Source organism: Rhinoraja longicauda, chromosome 5, assembly GCF_053455715.1.
Source record: "Rhinoraja longicauda isolate Sanriku21f chromosome 5, sRhiLon1.1, whole genome shotgun sequence".
Lineage (NCBI taxonomy): Eukaryota > Metazoa > Chordata > Chondrichthyes > Rajiformes > Arhynchobatidae > Rhinoraja > Rhinoraja longicauda.
In genome coordinates, this window is record NC_135957.1 from 47749350 (window position 1) to 47770232 (window position 20883).

A 20883-nucleotide genomic window follows, 5' to 3' on the forward strand; every position below is an offset into this window, starting at 1 on the left:
AGTTGGAGGTCAATGTTCATACCTCTGGGGTGTAAGCTGCCTAAGCGAAATATGAGGTGCTGTTCCTCCAATTTGCAGTGGGCATCAGTCAATGAAAGGAAGCATGCAGGTACAGCAGGCAGTGAAGAAAGCCAATGGAATGTTGGCCTTCGTAACAAGAGGAGTTGAGTATAGGAGCAAAGAGGTCCTTCTACAGTTGTACCGGGCCCTGGTGAGACCGCACCTGGAGTACTGTGTGCAGTTTTGGTCTCCAAATTTGAGGAACGATATTCTTGCTATGGAGGGCATGCAGCGTAGGTTCACTAGGTTAATTCCCGGAATGGCGGGACTGTCGTATGTTGAAAGGCTGGAGCGACTGGGCTTGTATACACTGGAATTTAGAAGGATGAGGGGGGATCTTATTGAAACATATAAGATAATTAGGGGATTGGACACATTAGAGGCAGGAAACATGTTCCCAATGTTGGGGGAGTCCAGAACAAGGGGCCACAGTTTAAGAATAAGGGGTAGGCCATTTAGAACGGAGATGAGGAAGAACTTTTTCAGTCAGAGAGTGGTGAAGGTGTGGAATTCTCTGCCTCAGAAGGCAGTGGAGGCCAGTTCATTGGATGCTTTCAAGAGAGAGCTGGATAGAGCTCTTAAGGATAGCGGAGTGAGGGGGTATGGGGAGAAGGCAGGAACGGGGTACTGATTGAGAGTGATCAGCCATGATCGCATTGAATGGCGGTGCTGGCTCGAAGGGCTGAATGGCCTACTCCTGCACCTATTGTCTATTGTCTATTGCCTCACTATGACACTGGAGGAGGCCCATGACAGAAAGGTCAGACTGGGAGTGGGAGAGGGAGTTGAAGTGCTGAGCCACTGGGAGATCAGGTTGGTTAAGGCAGGAGATCAGGTTGGGAGTATTTTTCCCAGGATAGAAATGTCAAATAGCAGCGGGCATAGTTTACAACTGAATAAGTTTAAAGGAGATTTATAAGATCAAAAACTTTCACACAGAGAATGGTAAGTCCCTGGAATGCACTGCTGGGTGAGGTGATGGAGGTAGTTGCGAAAGCAACATTTAAGGAGCATCCCTTCCCTTTGTTCCCTACTGGACTATGCCCCCTCGATGTTCAGCAGCAGGAGGAGCCTAGACCGTTGTCCGCCTCCACAGAGCCTTGCCATTGGCTGCACCAAGCTTCAATGTGGCTCTCAGCATGTATTCCTGCATTCTGGAATGGGCCAGTCGGCGACATTCCCTGATGATTCTCAAATTTCAAGCAGATGAAAGAGCGCCTTTATGTTTCTATGTTTCTATGCCTTTACCGAGTTGATCATCTTCCAGCAGCACTTGCTGTCCATCGCTGAAAGTGACAGGCACATATACAGATAGGGAAATGGAGAGATATAGACCATGTGTAGGCAGATGGGATGAGTTTAATTTGACATCATGGATGGGCAGGGATTGTTGGGTGAAGGGCTGCTCCTGTGTTGTATTGTTCTATGAAGGGGCTCGGTTAGATAGACATTTTGATCGGCATGGGCAAGTTGCGCCGCTGGGCCCGTTTCCGTACTGTATCACTCTATGACTAAAAGTAATTTGTGAAAATGTTTTCAAAACTCCTGAGATCGTGAAACGCATTATTATTTTGCAAGTTTTTTTGCAAGCTCGCCCATCCCCTCGAATCCTTTATCCTCCCCATAACCAATTCCTTTTGCTGAAAATTAAAGCAAGGATTCTCTTAAAGAGTTATACAGTGTGGAAACAGGCGCTTCAGCCCAACTTGCTCACACGGCCAACATGTCCCACCAACACACGTCCCACCTGCCTGCGTTTGGCCCATATCCATTTAAATCTGTCCTGTCCATGTACCTGTCTAGATGTTTCTTAAATTTTGCGATTGTACCTGCCTCAACTACCTCCTCTGGCAGCTCGTTCCATACACCTATCATACTCAGCGTGAAAAAGTTACCCCTCAGATTCCTATGAAACCGTTTCCCTAATCTTTCCTTACTTTGATACCATGAGAGGTTTTTTTTTTCCAGGGATGTTCGCACAGTGCCGGGGAGGTCAATCTGTTGCGTGGTAATCCTGGCAACCCTATTGCTGGCAACCCTATTGGCCGGTGTGGACACGTTGGGCCGAAGGGCCTGTTTGCACACTCTGTCACTGTATGACTGTAACCCACAAGCGCCGGCTCGGTCAATGTGCCTGCAGTGACGATCAGCCGGCCCAGAGGGCGCCGCTCGGCTCGGCTCCGCTCACAGCGGCAGTGGGCGGGCGGGCGGTCGGGCGTGTTGTTGCCGCCGGGACAGCGGGTGGTGCTGTGTGCGGGGACCCAGCCGTTGCTGAGCGCCGAGCCGCAGCCTGCTGTCCACACCGATAACCAGCTAAACACCTCTTCTCACCAAGACGCCGGAGGATCTCCTCTGGCTCCTCGACCAGCGCAAAGATGCCGCGGATAATGATCAAAGGAGGTGTCTGGAGGAACACGGAGGTGAGCGGCGGGCCTACGCTACGCTCATCGGGCCTGGCCTTGCCCTTGGTTGGCCCGGCCTGGGGATTAGTGTTCGGGGTTAATGCTGGGCGAGCTTGCAGCCCCTGGGTCACAAAACAAAACATTAACAATAATGTTCCCTCGACCTTGTTCTGCTGTTACCGAATGCCATGGCTGATCCACATCATCACCACTTCAACCCCACGTTCATCGATTCCCTTTATCTACTAAGATACTGTGCATCCCAGTCTTGAATTTACTCAATAATTGAGGATCCACAACTCTTAGATACAATTTGAAAGACTCGCTATCCTTTGCGTAACTAAATTACTTCTCAATCCTTCATGAATTGATGATGAGTTGGGGCTTGAGTTAATACTAGGCCAAGTTACTGTACTTGGCTGGTGCTCTTGGGCCACTGTCACCGGGATTTCCAATTTGTATTCGTCCTTTCAATTTCATACTTCTCAAAAAAAATCTGAGTTAACAGTACACTGACGCACCTAAAATTGTATTTAATCAGTTATTTTTTAGTGGTTTGGATAATTTTTAAAGATGCTTATCAAGGGTGATCATTGGGTGACCCAATTCCTTTCAATGAAAGATTAGAAGGGAGGTGGGTAATAATTTTCAAGCAAGTAGCTGGGGTCTAGACAGTGCACTAATATTATTTTAAGTCTATTGTGGGTGTACCTGGCAAGGTCAACATTTTTAACCCCTCTAATTGCCCTTGCGATTGTGTGGGTGAGCTGCCACCAAGAAATTTTGTATTTCTTGGTGGCATTTTAACTGCGTTGGTGGGTAGTGAGTATGTATTTAAAACCAGCAATGATGAAGGAACATGATGTCTTTCTAAGGCGGATGTTGTGTTACTTGAAGGAGAACTTAGAGATGGCTGCTTTTCCGCATGAAATGTCCTTCTAAATGATAGTGTCACTGGTTTGGGAACAGGTTGAAAAGGCTTTTGGGAGTTGCTTTGGTTTCTTTTGCATATTGCTAATATTACAACTGTGGTGTGATCATGTGAGGTTTAGTATGATACTGTGTCACTGAAATGGATGAGCATTGTTGGAGCTGCACTCCTCCAGACAATCAGAGAGCATTCGGTCATGACCCTAAGCAATGTCTTCACACTCCTGGCTTGTGCTTTTACACTTTGATTTATACTTTGTAGAGATGATGAAAAGGCTTTGGGAAGTTGGGAGGCGAGTCACTCGCCAGAGAATCCTCAATCACTGACCTGCTTTTGACAGTTGCAGTATTTACATGGCTGATAATAATGGAGGGTTGTGAAATCTGTTTGAAATAGATTCCAGTCCATCACCACTGGCACATTGTGGCTGCAATGAGTAGAATCTATAAACTGCAGTATGGCTCCATCATTACTCCTCAAACCTGCAACCATGACCAGCAGATACAGCAGATACAGATTAGTTTTATTGTCAAATATACCTGTACGCAATTAATTTCCTGTTCACCTGAAACTCAGAGTACAGAATATACATGACAGTGAAAGATATAATAATAAATACAATGACAAATGCAAAAGAACAGAAAGGTGCAAAGATTGTAGTTTAATCTGAAGTATTGGAAAAGTTCCAGTGCAATAACAGAATACTTGAATGACATTGAGTGCAGGGTGAGAGCATGTGGCAGCAATTCCATGGGTGAGAAAGAGGTGATTGGTTCAGGAGTATGATAACAGCGGGGAAGAATCTGTTCTCAAGTCTGGACCTCCAAATTTTCAAGCTCCTATATAATTCTAGCCTTCCTGATGTGCACCGTGAAGATTGAGTGGATGGAAAGAGGTGACAAGTCTGTGATGGACTGGACTGGACTACTCTGCCGGTTCAGATGAACAAAAACAGGGCAGTTGCCATACTGAGCTGAGATGTATCCTGTCAGAATACTTTCTGCAGCAAGTCTATAGAAGTGTGAGGGAATCCATGTGGCCCGAATCTTCTCGGGCGCCTAAAGGAGTAAATACGGTGATGTGCTTTCTTGATCACTGCATCAATAGGAAGGCACCATGGTAGATTGCTGGTAATATGGATACCTAGGAATTTGAAATGCTGAGTATCTCCATGTTCATCTAAGGTTTCTAGTTAGGATAGACCCTAATTATCTTTGGAACACAATCTCCAATGCATTTCTGATGAAACTGGTAGAGACTCAGAAATGCTCATTCAGGCTGAAATGGTCTTGGACATGTTCCAGTCCACTTACTTCAGTCAGTTCTGAAGTAGATCTTTAGCCTGCTCAGCCTATTGCTGTATTACTCTCTTTGTTGGTGCCTTGCACTTCACTCTAAGCAAGGAACAGCATTGACAGATGATCAGACTAGCCAAAATGAGTGCAAGGTATGGAGTGATAGGGAAACATGGTGGTGTAGCAAAGGTCTAGAGCGTTAACACACGACCATGGGATAGGAGACATGTTGATGATATTTGGTGAGTAGTTTCTGAAGTTAACTAGAATGAAATCACTGGAAATAATGAATAGAACATCCGGCTTGGCTGTCTCAAGAGTTGTTGACTTCAAGTATCACCTTGGTGTTGGTTTGGGGTGAGATGTAACCCGTCATCAAAATGGTAGCGGTGAATTCTCTCTGGAGGTAAAAGGGACAACATTTTACGATCAGTGTACCAGGTCAGAAGAGCAGAATTAAGCTTCGACCGTCACATGAGTGCACAATGAAGCATTGACCAAAAAACAAACGCCACTGCCTTCTTGCTTAAGGATTCTGTACGATTTGCTAAATAAATGAAGAAACCCTCGAGTTATATAGCAGGTCGAGAGTCATGGATGAACCATGTTTCAGTAAAACAAAGAACAGCAGTCCCTTATCACCCTTTGAAACAGCAGCCTTGCTGTCAACTCTTCAAGCTCCTCATGTTTCAGCATCTTATATTTCACGGGCAGCTTACAACCCAGCGGTATGAATATTGACCTCTAACATCAAGTAATCCTTGCTTTCCCCCTCTCCATCCCTCCCCCGTCCTAGTTCTCCGACTAGTTTGACTGTCCTGATAAAATTATGCTGATTGTATGCCTCGTTGGCATCTTCCCCTCGGGTAACAATGATCTATTCTACATTTCCTTGATCTCCGTCCCCTTTGTTTTCACACCTTACCCGTCTATATCTCTGACTCCCTCTCCCCTGACTCTCGATCTGAAGAAGGGTCTCGACCCGAAACGTCATCCATTCATTCTATCCAGAGATACTGCCTGGTCAGCTGAGTCACTCCAGCATGTTGTGTCTAACTTCAGTGTAAACCAGCATCTGCAGTTCCTTCCTATACTCTTCAAGCTTGTTCTTGAGTGATTAAATATTGGCTAGAGGCATGCTGGGGAGAAAGGGGTGGGGGGCGAAATTGGCGCTGTTTCAGCTACACCTGGACTCCCCCCTCCCAATCCCCCAGCTACAAATTTTCCGTAGTTTGTATTCACAGCAGCGCCGGAAGGGTTGGGTCTAATTAGGATTGGTAGTTCCAAAAACTGTTTTGATTCAGCAAAGATGGACTGGTGAAACTTTCAGTTTTGGATTTAATTACATTCTCAGTGTTGGACCAGATAGATAGGGAAAAGTAATCATAGAAGTGTCAATAGACAATAGACAATAGGTGCAGGAGTAGGCCATTCGGCCCTTCGAGCCAGCACCGCCATTCAATGTGATCATGGCTGATCATTCTCATTCAGTACCCTGTTTCTGCTTTCTCCCCATACCCCCTGACTCCGCTATCCTTAAGAGCTCTATCTAGCTCTCTCTTGAATGTATTCAGAGAATTGGCCTCCACTGCCCTCTGAGGCAAAGAATTCCACAGATTCACAACTCTCGGACTGTAGTTTTGCTGTTTTATGAGAAATATCACAAAATGTCACCAATCTCCAGCACGATCTTCGAGGTCAAGAAGGATAAGGGTGGTATTAGTGTATGTGCACTACCTTTTACAAATTATCTTCCAAGCGACACACTGTTTTGATTTGGAAATACATGGCTGCACCTTCGCTGTTTCTAAATATAAATTCTGGATTTTTTTGCTCAACAATACTGGAATACTTTCAACAGAATTGAAGCATTTTAATAAACCGAATAAGGATGAGCAATAAATGCTCGTCTTGGAAGATATAGGCTCAACTCCAAATAATTTTTTCAAAAATGCTAGGTTTCTGGTCAGTAGATCTTCTGCCTGTCCCTTCCGAATATCCTAGAGGCAACCTGTCTCTCGTGCCTAGTTTCCATTGATTAGATGAAAATCTGTGCTTAGTATATTGAATGACATCACTTTCAAATTTAATGTAAAATCCTGTCATTTTATCGTTATCCTTTCTGATTAGATTTGATTTAAAAAATCGCCTGTTCCTTAACTGGTCTAGTATGCATTCTAGGAATTAATTCTCTGCACTGTTAGTACTAAATTGATTTACTCAGTCGATATAAAGAATCCCACATGATTACTGTATCCACAATGTCAGATGCACCTCCAATTTCAATATTTGCATTTTAACCAATTTCTTATTTCGTTTGAATAAATTTAATTTTCATTCAGTTCAATGTTGAGTAAAAGCACAAAAAGAGAAATAGGGAGACAAAAAAGATGCTGAAGTCCCATCAGTTTTATTTTCAATCATTTAAATTATTCTAATTTAATCCAGCATGCATCAATGCTAAAACTGGTGGTACATGTCTTAGCATTTCAATTTTAAAAATCAGTTTCTGTTTTTATTGTTTTTGTCCACATTCTTTTGGATTTCTGTCCCTATTCCTTAAGCCTCCCATCCACAATCTTTTTTTCTGCATGGGCAGCTGACCCTCGAGATTTTCTTGTGTACCCTGGATTGCTGCCCACGTGTCTGAGACATTTCTTTTCATTTATTCATAGTCTCTACCTGATAGCACAGCTCCAAGACTTGTAGAGAGTGACACTGGAAAGTCCTTACAAAATCCTTGGCCTGACAGTTAATAATAGGGAAGACCAAACCATATTTAAAATAACAATTATAATTTTGATGTCAATTTTTAAATTGATTGTAGTTGGAGATTCATGTCTGAGTTCTGTAACTTGGAGAGCTCGTATGCTCTTTATGCACTTCAGAAAATCATGCTTCAGTTCTATTATAAGTAACATGTTATTTGTTTATTTTAGGATGAAATTCTTAAAGCAGCGGTAATGAAATATGGCAAAAACCAGTGGTCACGTATTGCATCACTGTTGCACCGGAAGTCAGCCAAACAATGCAAAGCCAGATGGTAAGTTTGACATTTTCTTTCCAGTGGATTCACTGTTGTTGGTGAACCTAGTCAGTGAGTACAAGCGAGTTAGGTGAATCTAAAGGTGTGTGTCCACATTCCACAAAGAGCAACAGAATTTTATTTTATCTTCCTAACCCATCGCTTTCCGCAACCTCAATCCCAGTGGGCTGTGGACAGTTAATTAACAATTTCATAACTTGTTTGAATATTGCTCATTTTAAAAAAAAGATGGGTAAATAGCATTCAGGAACATGATTTGATAAAATGATTAGTTTTGAGGGTCTTCATAATAATGAGCAACAGTCCGTGATTAACTTCCATCACTAGTCTTGGCAAAAATTCTGACTAAGTTTAACAAAACACAACTATTGTCACATACTACAGATGGGTGCTCATTCTTTTAGTTCAGCATTATACTACAGAAATTATAGATGACCGTAGAAGATACTATTTACTATGCATGGTAAGGATATTACACACACAATATGTAGTTATATATTCAAGCACATTTTAACTTTCCATGAAGTATGCATTAATTGGTCACTTTAATCAAAGTAGCTCAAGAGATTACAGATGCTGAAATCTGCAACAGAAAAATTAGTGTAACTGAAGGAACTCAGCAGGTCAGGGAGTATTTGTGGAGGGAAATGGTCTGTTGATGTTTAAGGTTGAGACCCTTCATCTTGACTGAAAGATGAAGTATCCAGGAAAAGACATGGGGTTTAATATTTCTAAAGCACGTTATTGAAACTGTGAATCTGCCTTTAATAATTATAATGAATGAAATCTTGGTTTTGTTTTGTTTTTTTGCCAACAAGGTATGAGTGGCTAGATCCAAGTATCAAGAAGACAGAATGGTCAAGGGAGGAAGAAGAGAAGTTACTCCATTTGGCAAAGCTCATGCCAACCCAGTGGAGGACCATTGCTCCAATTATTGGCAGAACAGCTGCCCAGTGCTTGGAACATTATGAATATCTTCTGTAAGTTGAAGTACAATAAGGGAAATAGGAAAACAAAAACGAATTGCTGAAATCCTGGGGAAATGCTATATTGGCATCGAGACATTTGCAATTAAATATCTAAAACTAAATTGACTACATTAATATAAATCATATAAGATGTTGCAAATTTATATTCAAGTGAAGGAATTGTTGTCATTTAAAGGCCGTGTTTTTTATAAACATTATTTTCTTTAATCAGGTTTTTTAATTAATTAGAAATGGTGATTAATAGTGTTGGTTAAATGTATTTTTTGCAATAATATGCTATTTATATATGATTTCAGGATTATCCATCTAAATTTGTGGTGCCGCTTTCAGCTGTCAGGAATTCAGATAATTCCACCTATGAGTGGCAGGAAAATAACTTACTCTGTCTATGATCTTTCCTTTAGCTTTTAAGATCAAGTTATTAACATAACCATTAACAGGAGAATTATGTTAATTTTAAGATTATTTTATTAGCAGACACCACGTGCATTAGATCTTTGCAGGATGAGGATCTTGTAGTCAGATATTTTAAGCACTTGTTATTTGTAAGAAATATTTGCCGTTTTAATGTTTTCCTTCTGTTGGGATTTCTTCCCTTTTTAATTTTTTTTGCATAAACATGCATTTCCAATCGGCAAGTTGATTTGGTACTCAAGTATCATAAACCATATTAAATTTCATAAACTTCAGATTAACTTTGACAGTCGATTTCTAGCAAATCACCAGTTATCGTTGGCCTGTCAAAATCATCATATGAAGAGTGCTTTCATGCACGAATCACATTTTGCATGGATATTCCAAGGATATCTGTATTTTGCATTCAGGAAAGATTATGTATTTCTTATCTTACTGGTACAAATCTGAATCTAATTCAGATGTTTTTCACTTCAATAAGCGATCGTGAAAGATGTGGAAACATCTGCACATTTTCTTGTACCTGGTTGGCATAATCATTTTCTTTAGCAAAGTTATTTTAATTGGTTTTATTTGTGCACAAATTAAAAATATAAATGGTGAGCAGTCTGATTTTACACAAACCAACATTTAAATAAAAATATTTCGAAAAATCATGGTTATGCAACTGTTGGGGCATATTTCAGAGATAAAGCTGCCCAGAGAGACCAAGAAGAGGAAGCTGCTGATGATCCTCGAAAGCTTAAACCTGGTGAGATTGATCCAAACCCAGAAACTAAACCAGCCAGGCCTGACCCAGTCGATATGGATGAAGGTACTTCTTAGTTAAACTTGATTTATATAGATTACTTTTGAGTAATTGGTTTGTCACTCTGTAAAAATGAAATATTGAAACCGACATTGCACCAACATTGTTGTACGTAACATTATACTGCAATATTATATGTGAGGAATCAAACATTTGCAGTCTGGCATTGGTTTGTTGTTGTCACGTGTATCAGCATGGGGGTGTTTGCACCAAGTGGGGGGAAAAAATGAGGGGAGGAGATATGACATGAAAAACTGAGTTCATTTATGTGTATGGTGTGTGTGTGTTGACTGGAGTCATGAACTGCTATTCACTCCACAACAGCAAAAACTTTCCATTTATTTATCACCATTAGTGCTAGATACATAGACTATAGATGCAGGAGTAGGCCATTCAGCCCTTCGATCTTTGAGACATCAAAAATTACAGTGTAGGGGGAAAAAGAGAAGGATTTTACGTAAACTTTATGAAAAAGGTCCCACCAAAATAAAAGGTGGTAAAGAAGCATTGTTGGTTTGATGGGATGTAAATTTCAATACTGGGATTCAGATTTAGCATTTGTAGAGTCATATCGCACGGGAATAGACCCATTGGCTCACCATGTCCACGCTGACCATCAATACCCATCTATATTAATCCCATTGCTGAATGCTTCTCTGCTTCTCTGAATGCTTCCCATTGCTAATCCCTCTCTGAATGCTTTCAAGAGAGAGCTAGATAGAGCTCTTAAGGATAGCGGAGTCAGGGGGTATGGGGAGAAAGCAGGAACGGGGTACTGATTGAGAATAATCAGCCATGATCACATTGAATGGTGGTGCTGGCTCGAAGGGCCGAATGGCCTACTCCTGCACCTATTGTTTAATGTCATTTACCAGCATTTCGTCCATAGCCTTCTATGCCTTGACAATACAAGCACTCGTCTAGATACTGATTAAATGTTCTAGGAGTACCTGCCTTCAGCATTCATTCCCTCAGGCAATGCATTCCAGATTCCAACCATCCCCTGAGTGAACAAATTCCTCCCCAAATCTTCTATATAAAGCGCATGAGTCTTACCCTCAACCTAAACACACCTATACACCCCAATTTTGTGGCAACGTTCCTTCTATTACAAATATCCCCCTCATGATTTTGTTTATCTCTATTGGGTCCCTACTCTTCCACCTAAGCTTCTAAACTAAGAATATTGAGGAACAGAGAGATCTTGATGTGCAAGTCAAAAGATCCTTGAAGGTTGAAGCACAGGTAGATAATATGGTTAAGAAGTCATAAAGATGCTGATCTTCATGAGTTGTGGCATTGAATAGGAGAGTAGAGAAGTTATACTCTAACTTCATAAAATATTGGTCAGACATTGCTGTACTTGTGCAGTCATCGAACATTCGGAAGGATGTGATTGTGCTGGAGAAGGTGCAGAGGAAATTCGCCAGGATGTTGCTGGGATGGAGATTTCAGTTATGAGCTACTGGAGAGATGGTCTGTTTTCCCTGGAGTGGAGGTTAAGAGGAGACATGATTGCAATATTTAAATTTTATAAGTAGTACAATTGGGATGGATTTCAGGAATCTTTTACCCTGACTAGTGATGAATTAAACCAGAGAATATGGATTTAGGGTAAGAGGCAAGATGTTTACAGGAGAGGATGTTTTCACTTGGAGAGTGATAAGTACCTGGAATGATAGCAAGAGTGATGGAAGCAGAATTGCTGAGGGCATTCAAGGTGGCCAGATGAACACCGAGTGACCTAAGCATTAAAGGGTATGAGCCAAATACTGGATGATGGGATTAGTACAAATGGGTCGTTATGGACATACTGGGCCGAATGGTCTGTTTCCATGCTCTGTGACTGACTAAATCCTTGCTATACAGTGGGCAGAAACAGTTTCCAGTTGCAAATTTACTGTTGTGGCTGTCACACACATTCTGCATCCACTTATTCAGGTGAAACGTGCCACTCCCACAGCCCAAAATTGCACAAATTCACATGGCTTTGCCCAGTACCATATCAAACAAAATAAATAACAAAGTCAATCATATGTTAATTCAAATAGGGTCCTGTAAGCATGTCTATTACAAGTTACAATGCAAAAGAAAATGGTGCAAGTATATTGAACTAATTTATGCAATCACAAGATTATACCAGAAAATTACAATGTCAAATACTGATTAAAATTATCCAATGTTATGGGAATCAGAAGAGATATGATTAGTCAGGAGACTCGTGACTAAGTTTTGTACTACACAACTTTACTTACACATGTACATGCAGAACTCATTCAGAAATCTATTGATAGTTACAGATATTATACATTTCATTTCATTCTCCCTCCCCAAACAGAAAACAATTTTTTTTAAATGCTTGTTATTTATCGTCATGATCTTGCTCACTCACCAAAGCATAAAGCAATAAAACCAATAAAATCATCGTAGTTTTGTACAAATTAACCATAAAAACACATAGTTAATAGTTTTGAAAGCAGTATTTTCTTACCTCGAAGAAGCAAAACTGGAAAATATGGATGAAACGCAGGTCTGTATACACGCAGCAGCTCAGCGGGCAAGAATGTTTAGCACGAGATACCGAACTCCCTTATTAGTTCCAAGTCATAAAATGGGTGTTTATTTTTAAATCTTGATTATTACTGACTGCTCAACCAAAAAAAGAGCATACCAACTCAATAGAATTTCAACATATTTTGCATCTAAGCAAAAAAGCCATATCTATGTAATAAAAATGAGATGTTGTGCAGCAGTTAGTGCTGCTACCACACAGCTCTGGGGACTCGGGTTTGACCTTGTCAGTTGTCTATGGAGTTTGCACATTATTCATGTGACTATGGGTTTATGCTGAATTCTCAGCTACCCTCCCACTTTGCAAAGCAATGCTAGTAGGCTCAAAGAGTGACAGCAAATTACCCCTTAATATAGGTAAGTGGCAAAAGAATAAAACAATTGATGAGAAAATGCAATGGAATAACTTGCGGGCTACAGGAGCTGATGTGAATAAAAATGAGCAAGTAAGAAAAGATTAAGAAACTACAGACTATTTAGAAAAAAAATAATGAATCTTGCTGGAAAATTGCTACTCATCCAATTATTCACAACACATAACAGAGATAATCAAAGACATTATAGATTGCTGGTGTAATACTGACTGTCAGAACGTTTTAAAAATCTTTTAGAAACAATTTGAACAGAAAATTCTTGCTATTCTGGTATTTTTACTACATCTTGTTTATTACCAAAATATTAATTTTAACCATTATTAATGCAACAAGGTTACATTGAGAATATATTTTAATTCATAGATGAACTTGAAATGCTGTCTGAGGCTAGAGCTCGTTTGGCCAATACGCAAGGCAAGAAAGCCAAGAGAAAAGCACGAGAAAAGCAGCTTGAAGAAGCCAGGTTAGTAATTATGTGCAGTAAAATCCCATTTTTCATTAGAATTTTTTTTTAATATAAAGAGAAGCTATTTCCCATTGATGCGTGTCTAAACCTTCAAACATGGCTATTATATCTGCTTCTACCAATTCCTCCTGGGAGGAGGAATTTCTGCATTTAAAAAAATTACCTCGTAAATCGCCTTTTAAGTTCCCCTGTGTAGACCTGATGCACCATATGCATCATCTTTCTATCCAAAACAAACAAGGCCAGGCTTTACGAAACTTTGCTAAATCTGAAATAAGATTAATATTACTGTTATTTTCTGTATATTACATTAGGAATAATATGTTCCTATTTTGAAATATAGTAATTTCTTTATTCCTATATTTTAGATAAAGGAATATATATTCTGATATATCAGAATATTTGTAATTTTCTGAAATTAGAATTCAGAGGTATGTAATCAGCATTGATGCAGAAGAATAATAATTATCTATCTGACGGGAGTGATTGTCTATTTTACAGTTAGATAATCCTGAGTAATTTTTTATTTAAGAATAAAGTTTACATTTATGTACTTTTGCTCTTAAAAATTGTTTTTGATATAAATATCATACTATTTTTATATCTACAGGTATATATTTTTTGCTTTTATATATCAGGAATGTTGTATTATATTTTGTGCAGAAGAAAATTAAACAATATCCTGAAGCCCTCTGTATTATTTCCAATGCAAATGGTCACAATTTCTTTTTGCAGCACAAAGTTTTTCCCTTTCTCTGTGTGACAATATTCATTGTCGCACAGCATTTTAAAATGACTGCATAATGACCATTTACAACAGAAAACCAAATGCTCAAAGTTTTTGCCTAAAGCATGTAAACATTGAATGCAGTAGCCAAAATATAGCCATAAAAGAAAAATTGATTCAAGCAAGGTTTCTGAAATTCTTTGTTTCTCCATTGTTTCTCCTCTCAAAGAAGACTATGGGGTCACAGATGAAAACATCTTGGCTGGTTGCCATTGCATTCCTATTAAAATATTTCACAAGCTGCAAAGTGATTAGTGCTGAAGATAGACAGAAAACGCTGGTGTTACTCAGCGGGACAGGCAGCATCTCTGGAGAGAAGGAATGGGTGACGTTCTGGGTTGAGACCCTTCTTCAGCTGTTCTTTCATGAAAATTGTAGTGTATTTGTTTAATTATTAAGAATAATTATTTTCTAACTTTTGAGATCCATTTTAAGTGATATCAAATGAACGTTTTAATTTGATGGGAGTCTACAAAATGAAAACTTGAAGGTAAAATAATAATCTATGTGCCTTTAAATATTGTAGACGACTAGCAGCACTTCAGAAGCGCAGAGAATTGCGAGCTGCTGGCATTGAGATACAGAAAAAAAGAAAAAAGAAGAGAGGAGTGGATTATAATGCTGAAATCCCCTTTGAAAAGAAACCTGCTCCAGGTTTTTATGATACCGCGGAGGAAAACTATCAAACACTTGAACCAGACTTCAAAAGACTCCGCCAGCAACATCTAGATGGAGAGCTACGATCGTAAGTTGCAGCAAAAAAGCTAAATCATCATTCCTGTACTTTGCTTTTTTTTAGGCTTTCTATTTACGGTGTAGGCACTTCACATTTTTTTTCCATTGTGCAAGCATTTTCGTTGAAGTTTAAATATCTTCGGATGTTACAGTTTGGGTTTTCCCCAAGCATCTAAAACACCTGGTCACGGTGCATGAGAACTAGCTGCACCTGTAGACATGCTAACTATCACTCGAACCATCTGCTCTCAATCATCTGAAAAGTAATGGAAGACGTCATTGGCGTTAGATGGCTTGTACCCATCTGCCCAATTTGCGTTTAGTCAGGACTGATACAGTCCAGACCACCTTAGTCCAAACATATACTAAACGACTGATTTCCAGAGATGAGGTGAGCGCAGTTGTCCTTAATCTCAAGGCAGGATTTAACCATGTGTGGCATCAAGGAGCCCATATACAATGGAAATCATTTGGCATCAGGAAAAATAATTTCACAGATGGAACCATATATAAAGAAATATGGTTTTTGGAGGTCCATAAGCCCCTTCCTAGGACATAATCGTAGAGGCCTTGGCTTCACCCCAAGTTCCCATTTTAGTGAATTCAGATCCCAGCATGATGAACTCTTCACCTCCATGCCCATTTCTTTGTCCTGGCCTATCTCCAGAATTCCCATCCAGTTGGAGTGCTTCTATCATCTCTTATCTTCTCTAAGTCACTAACATGATATGACATTAACTAGCATGATTTTACTCTGCCTTTATTCACGGTACCTACCTATCTCCTAACTTGGCCCAACTCCGGCATTTAGAAACTTGCTTGTTAGGGCACTGCTTTCTGGCTTGGCAAGCTGATTTCTGCCCTGCAAATGCCAAACATAAGCTGTCAGATACCTCTTACTGAACCATGACCGAATATCAGGACTTAATTTAGTTTGGTTTAGAGATACAGCGCGGAAACAGGCCTTTCAGCCCACTGGGTCTGCGCCAACCAGCGATCTCCGCATATTAACACTATCTTACACCCGCTAGGGACATTTTTTACATTTACCAAGCCAATTAACCTACAAACCTGTACGTCCTTGGAGTGTGTGAGGAAACCGAAGATCTCGGAGAAAACCCACACGGGTCACGGGGAGAACATACAAACTCCGTACAGACAACACCTGTAATCGGGCTTGAACCCGGGTCTCCGGCACTGCATTCGCTGTAAGGCAGCAACTCTACCGCTGCGCCACCGTGACAGCCCCTGGCAATCATGGACCATGGAGTAGGACTTTATTCCTTGGATTGTAGGAGACCTAGGAGAAGGTGTGATCTTATGGAGGTGTATGTCATCATGAGGGGCAGATGAATGCACACAGTCTTTTCTAGGGAAGGGGAATCGAAAATAAGAGGATATAGATTTAAGTTGAGATGGTGAAGATGTAAAAGGGACCTGAGGGACAACTTCTCACAGGGTGGTGCATATAGGGAAGGTGCTTGAGGTATACTTTTAACAACATTTAAAAAGCATTTGCATAGATACATGAATAGAAAGGTTTAGTGGGCATCTTGGTCAACGAAGATGAGTTGGGCCACAGGGCCTTTTTACCTTGTTGTATTTCTCCATGGACTAATTTCCTCAGGAAATCTACCCTCCACAGCCTCATGGTTCCTCAATCACACTCAGTCGTGTAATTTTCCGCTGATTTCTGCGTTTTTAAAATCACTTTTCCGAGCTTTTTGCATGATTTCCCCGTTTATCACCGCCAAAATCACGTTTACCAATGAAATCGGATCGGAAAAAAATAAATAAATAAATGATGTATAGACTTGTTATGAACACTAGGGTTCCGCTAGAGGTTGCGAGGGGAGCCACGAGAAATCCCCCGCGCCCTGGAAGTCTCCCGAAAATGTGGCACCTCGGCTGGGCAAGGCAGCCAATCTCGACCTCATCGGGACTTCCATGGCTGTTCGGTGGGTTGAATTTGCAACCTGCGGCCGGGGCTCTGGAACCAGCCCAGCTCGAGCCAGCAAATCTATGCCCATAGCTGACTTCCTTAATCAGCTGGATAAACCAGCAAAGCTCGAACCAAGAGTGCCAGAAAATCAGTGGTGGAACTGTAATGAGTAAATATTAAATTTAAGTGCAAGATTATATAACTAAATTAATTAAGACGGGGTTAAAATATAAAACACAGCAGAAAAGCCAATTACCACCTTTTTGGGCTGATTATCAATTAATGTGCGAATTTACTTCAAAATGTTATTAATATATTAATGACATATTCACATTATTTTGTAATGTACATTTTAACTTTGAAATGCACTAAAAGGCTTGAAACTGGTAATTTTGTGTGCAAATTTTTCAAAAATGTACCAATTTTTTGACCCCTGCTGAACAAGCGCTCGGCTTTTTCCCTTTTTTTTACCTCGCTCACATGCCTGCACACCTCCTCCCCAAAATCTACAAGACCCACTGTTTCAGGCTGCCCTTCTAACCAAACTTATGTCTTCCTACCATGACTTTCTTCTGTCTCTAAACCAGTCCCTTCTGAACATCCATGACTCTGCTGGTGTCTCCACAATTAGTTTTCAGTTTTCTGTCCTAACTAGTTAATCCTAACCAGCTCTATGTTCTTAGACCCTATGAGGATGACCTAAGAGCCAGTTGGTCCCCTTCTACCACCATCCTGCTTTGGCTGAAAACATTCTTGCATTGAACAATTTCTTGAACTCCACCTGCCTTCCCCAAGTCAAAGGTGTGGCTAGGGAAACCTGACTGGTGTGTCTGGCCTTTTAATAGATACATGGAATACTTGTTTCAGTACTTTACAGGCTTTCACTCTCAACTCTTTTTCAATTACATTAACAACTGTGTCGGCGCTGCCTCTTCCACTCTCTTAGTACCAAAGAATTAATTGCGTTTGCTGCAAATTACTGTATTCTCACTTTTAAATGAAAATCAAAAAGCTGCAGTTCTAGGAATCTGAATTAAAAACAGAAAATGCTGGAAACGTTCAAAAGATTAGGTACCATCCATGGCAAGAGAAATGATTAACGATTCAGATGGAAGACCCTGTCAGACAAAGCGTCCTTAACCTGCAATGTTGACTCTGTTTCTCTTTTCACCTATCTTGCTTAAACTGTTGAATGTTTCTAGCAAACAGCTGAGTGTTTCAAAACTGCTGAGTGTTTCTATTATTTCACTTTGAAATGGTCATCTGATTTTTCCCTTTTCTGAAAAGCAGCAAATAATATTCAAATCGAATAATTGCTCAGGAATTCATAATCTCCAGCAAGACTTGATATTCAATGGCATGAGCATTGTTGAAACCCTCACTATTATCATTGTAAAGGATAGTTCCCAGAATGGCAGGACTGTCGTATGTTGAAAGACTGGAGCGACTAGGCTTGTATACACTGGAATTTAGAAGGATGAGAGGGGATCTTATTGAAACATATAAGATTATTAAGGGGTTGGACACGTTAGAGGCAGGAAACATGTTCCCAATGTTGGGTGAGTCCAGAACCAGGGGCCATAGTTTAAGAATAAGGGGTAGGCCATTTAGAACGGAGATGAGGAAAAACTTTTTCAGTCAGAGAGTTGTAAATCTGTGGAATTCTCTGCCTCAGAAGGTAGTGGAGGCCAGTTCTCTGAATGCATTCAAGAGAGAGCTAGATAGAGCTCTTAAGGATAGTGGAGTCAGGAGGTATGGGGAGAAGGCAGGAACGGGGTACTGATTGAGAATGATCAGCCATGATCACATTGAATGGCGGTGCTGGCTCAAAGGGCCAAATGGCCTACTCCTGCATCTATTGTCTATTGTCGTTATTAGTTGGAACCAGCTTTTAAATTAGACTTTCTCTACCTTTTGTAAATGCATGAAATGCATTGTACTTTGACACAGTGCGAGATAACCACTTATGAGGTGTTTGCGCAGTAATCAACCAGAACCAGTGCAACTGCTGGAGCATTTGCAAGTTCTCAAACCTAAAATTAATTCCATTTCCTAATGTTTGCATGACTTTAATTGAGAAAGTGTATATATTGGTAATAATGACACTTTAAAAATGAGCAGAACCAAATCTGTGAATGATAGCATCATTTTGCACTGCAAGTGATAATCCTTATATGTCAGTAACTCGAAAATACCAGAAATAACTTTGAATTCAAAGTACAGTACATACAATTGTCATATAATTGTCCTTGCTGCTTTTTTGCCAATTATATGTTTGTCTTATTGTTTCAGGAGAGGAGGCTTCAGTAAAAAATTTTTAGTTAAATTATGTGTTTCTTAGGTTACCAAAACATGTCTATTTATAAATCCAGGTAACCGGTTCAGTGAAAAATGCGTGTTTTTTTTTTCATTTTACAAATTAAGTTGGCTGTTGAAGTTTAGAGCTAACTTTCTAAAATCCAGTGCTCATTACAAATATGTTGATCATAATATTGTTTATTTGTTTTATTTAGTGAGAAAGAAGAATCTGAACAGAAGAAAGATAAGCAACGTCTGAAAAAGAAGAAGGAATCTGATTTGCCTTCTGCTATATTACAGATCAGTGGTGTCTCTGAGTTTACTAAGAAAAGAAGTAAATTAGTTCTTCCTGCACCACAGGTAAATTCCCCACATCAAATGCCACAAAGATAATTGTTGTATTTTCTATATTGTCATCTGCAGATGCTGATTTCTTACAAAAATGTGAGTATACTGGTACCTCACATAGCACTTTGGAGGTGTTGCCCCAGATGAGAACACAAATGGAATCAGCGCTGAAAGGTTGAATACAGTATTTTACACAGATGCATTCCTAACAGAGCTACTGCGCTGGAACCTGGCATGAGCTCTTGGCCTGCCTGCTACTACTCAGTGCAGTGCTGGGAACGCTGCAAATCCAGCAGTGTATCGATCATTGCGCATGGAGAGAGGCTGCTTGTGAGGACTGGTATCAGGGTGCTGTTATAGCCCTTCGGTGCTAAGATGTGGGATGTGGCTTGGGTCAGCCAAAGTGTTGACGCAACAGACAGTCTCTTGCAACACTATCTTTTGAATATGGTGGAAGCTTCATTCTACCCCATCTCTTTGCTCCCCAGCCTAGAGATACCTCCAAACTAACAAGCAACTTGCATTGTTCACAAGCCTTCGAGCTTGTGCAACCACATAGAAAAAGAGGGAAATAGCAGCTCTCATCGCATCCAGTAGGGTTTAGGTGCCCGTATAAAAGTTTTTAATGAGCATGTAAATCTCTTGACATTGTTTGATGCTTTGTTAGCCACTCATGAATAATCTGCTTTCTTTTTTAAAAGATCTCTGACGCTGAATTGGAAGAAGTGGTCAAAATTGGACAGGCGAGTGAAATAGCCTGCCAAGCTGTTGAGGAATCTGGAATGCCAAATTCTGCCTCCAATGCTCTTCTTTCCGAATATAGCATTGCCAATACTGGTTTGAGTTTGCGAACTGCACGTACTCCAGCAGCACAGGATCGTATTCTTCAGGTAATCAAGCTACAGTAATCCAGAGAGCTTCAGTTTTGTACTGTAACCTAAAATGCTTATGTTTTATGAGTGCATAGTACAGATGGAAGGGGTTGCAAATATAAAAAGCAAACAGTTTTTTTAATTTATAATTGGTGCGGAGAATAGGTAAGGAAAAAATAAGATAAAAATAAATTGATACACAACAAAGAGTAGTGGAACTACAGTTGCAGGAAATCAAGAGAAAAAAAGAGGACATGAGATATCCCTAGTGGGCATCTTGAAGGTATCACAAAATGCTGGAGTAACTCAGCCGGTCAGGCAGCATCTAAGAGAGAGGGAATGGGTGACGTTTCGGGTCGAGACCCTTCTTCAGACTGATGGTCAGTTTGAAGATGGGTCTCAACCCGAAACGTCACCCATTCCCTCTCCTAGATGCTGCCTGACCTGCTGAGTTATTCCAGCATTTTATGATACCTTCGATTTGTACCAGCATCTGCAGTTATTTTCCTACATACCTAGTAGGCATCTTGGTCAGCAAGGACGAG

At 40.3% G+C, this 20883-nt stretch overlaps 1 protein-coding gene across 1 annotated transcript in view; it reads left to right on the top strand.

The window, feature by feature from the left end:
* The first annotated feature begins 2246 nt into the window (after positions 1 to 2246).
* Positions 2247 to 20883, top strand: part of cdc5l (CDC5 cell division cycle 5-like (S. pombe)) — a 38894-nt gene continuing 20257 nt past the window's right edge. Inside the window, exons 1-8 of the mRNA XM_078399475.1 lie at positions 2247 to 2480; positions 7628 to 7731; positions 8553 to 8714; positions 9824 to 9951; positions 13254 to 13353; positions 14670 to 14888; positions 19334 to 19478; positions 20168 to 20356. Of these exons, the coding sequence (XP_078255601.1) occupies positions 2436 to 2480; positions 7628 to 7731; positions 8553 to 8714; positions 9824 to 9951; positions 13254 to 13353; positions 14670 to 14888; positions 19334 to 19478; positions 20168 to 20356 (1092 nt within the window). The 5' untranslated portion in view covers positions 2247 to 2435. The remainder of the gene's footprint in view (positions 2481 to 7627; positions 7732 to 8552; positions 8715 to 9823; positions 9952 to 13253; positions 13354 to 14669; positions 14889 to 19333; positions 19479 to 20167; positions 20357 to 20883) is intronic.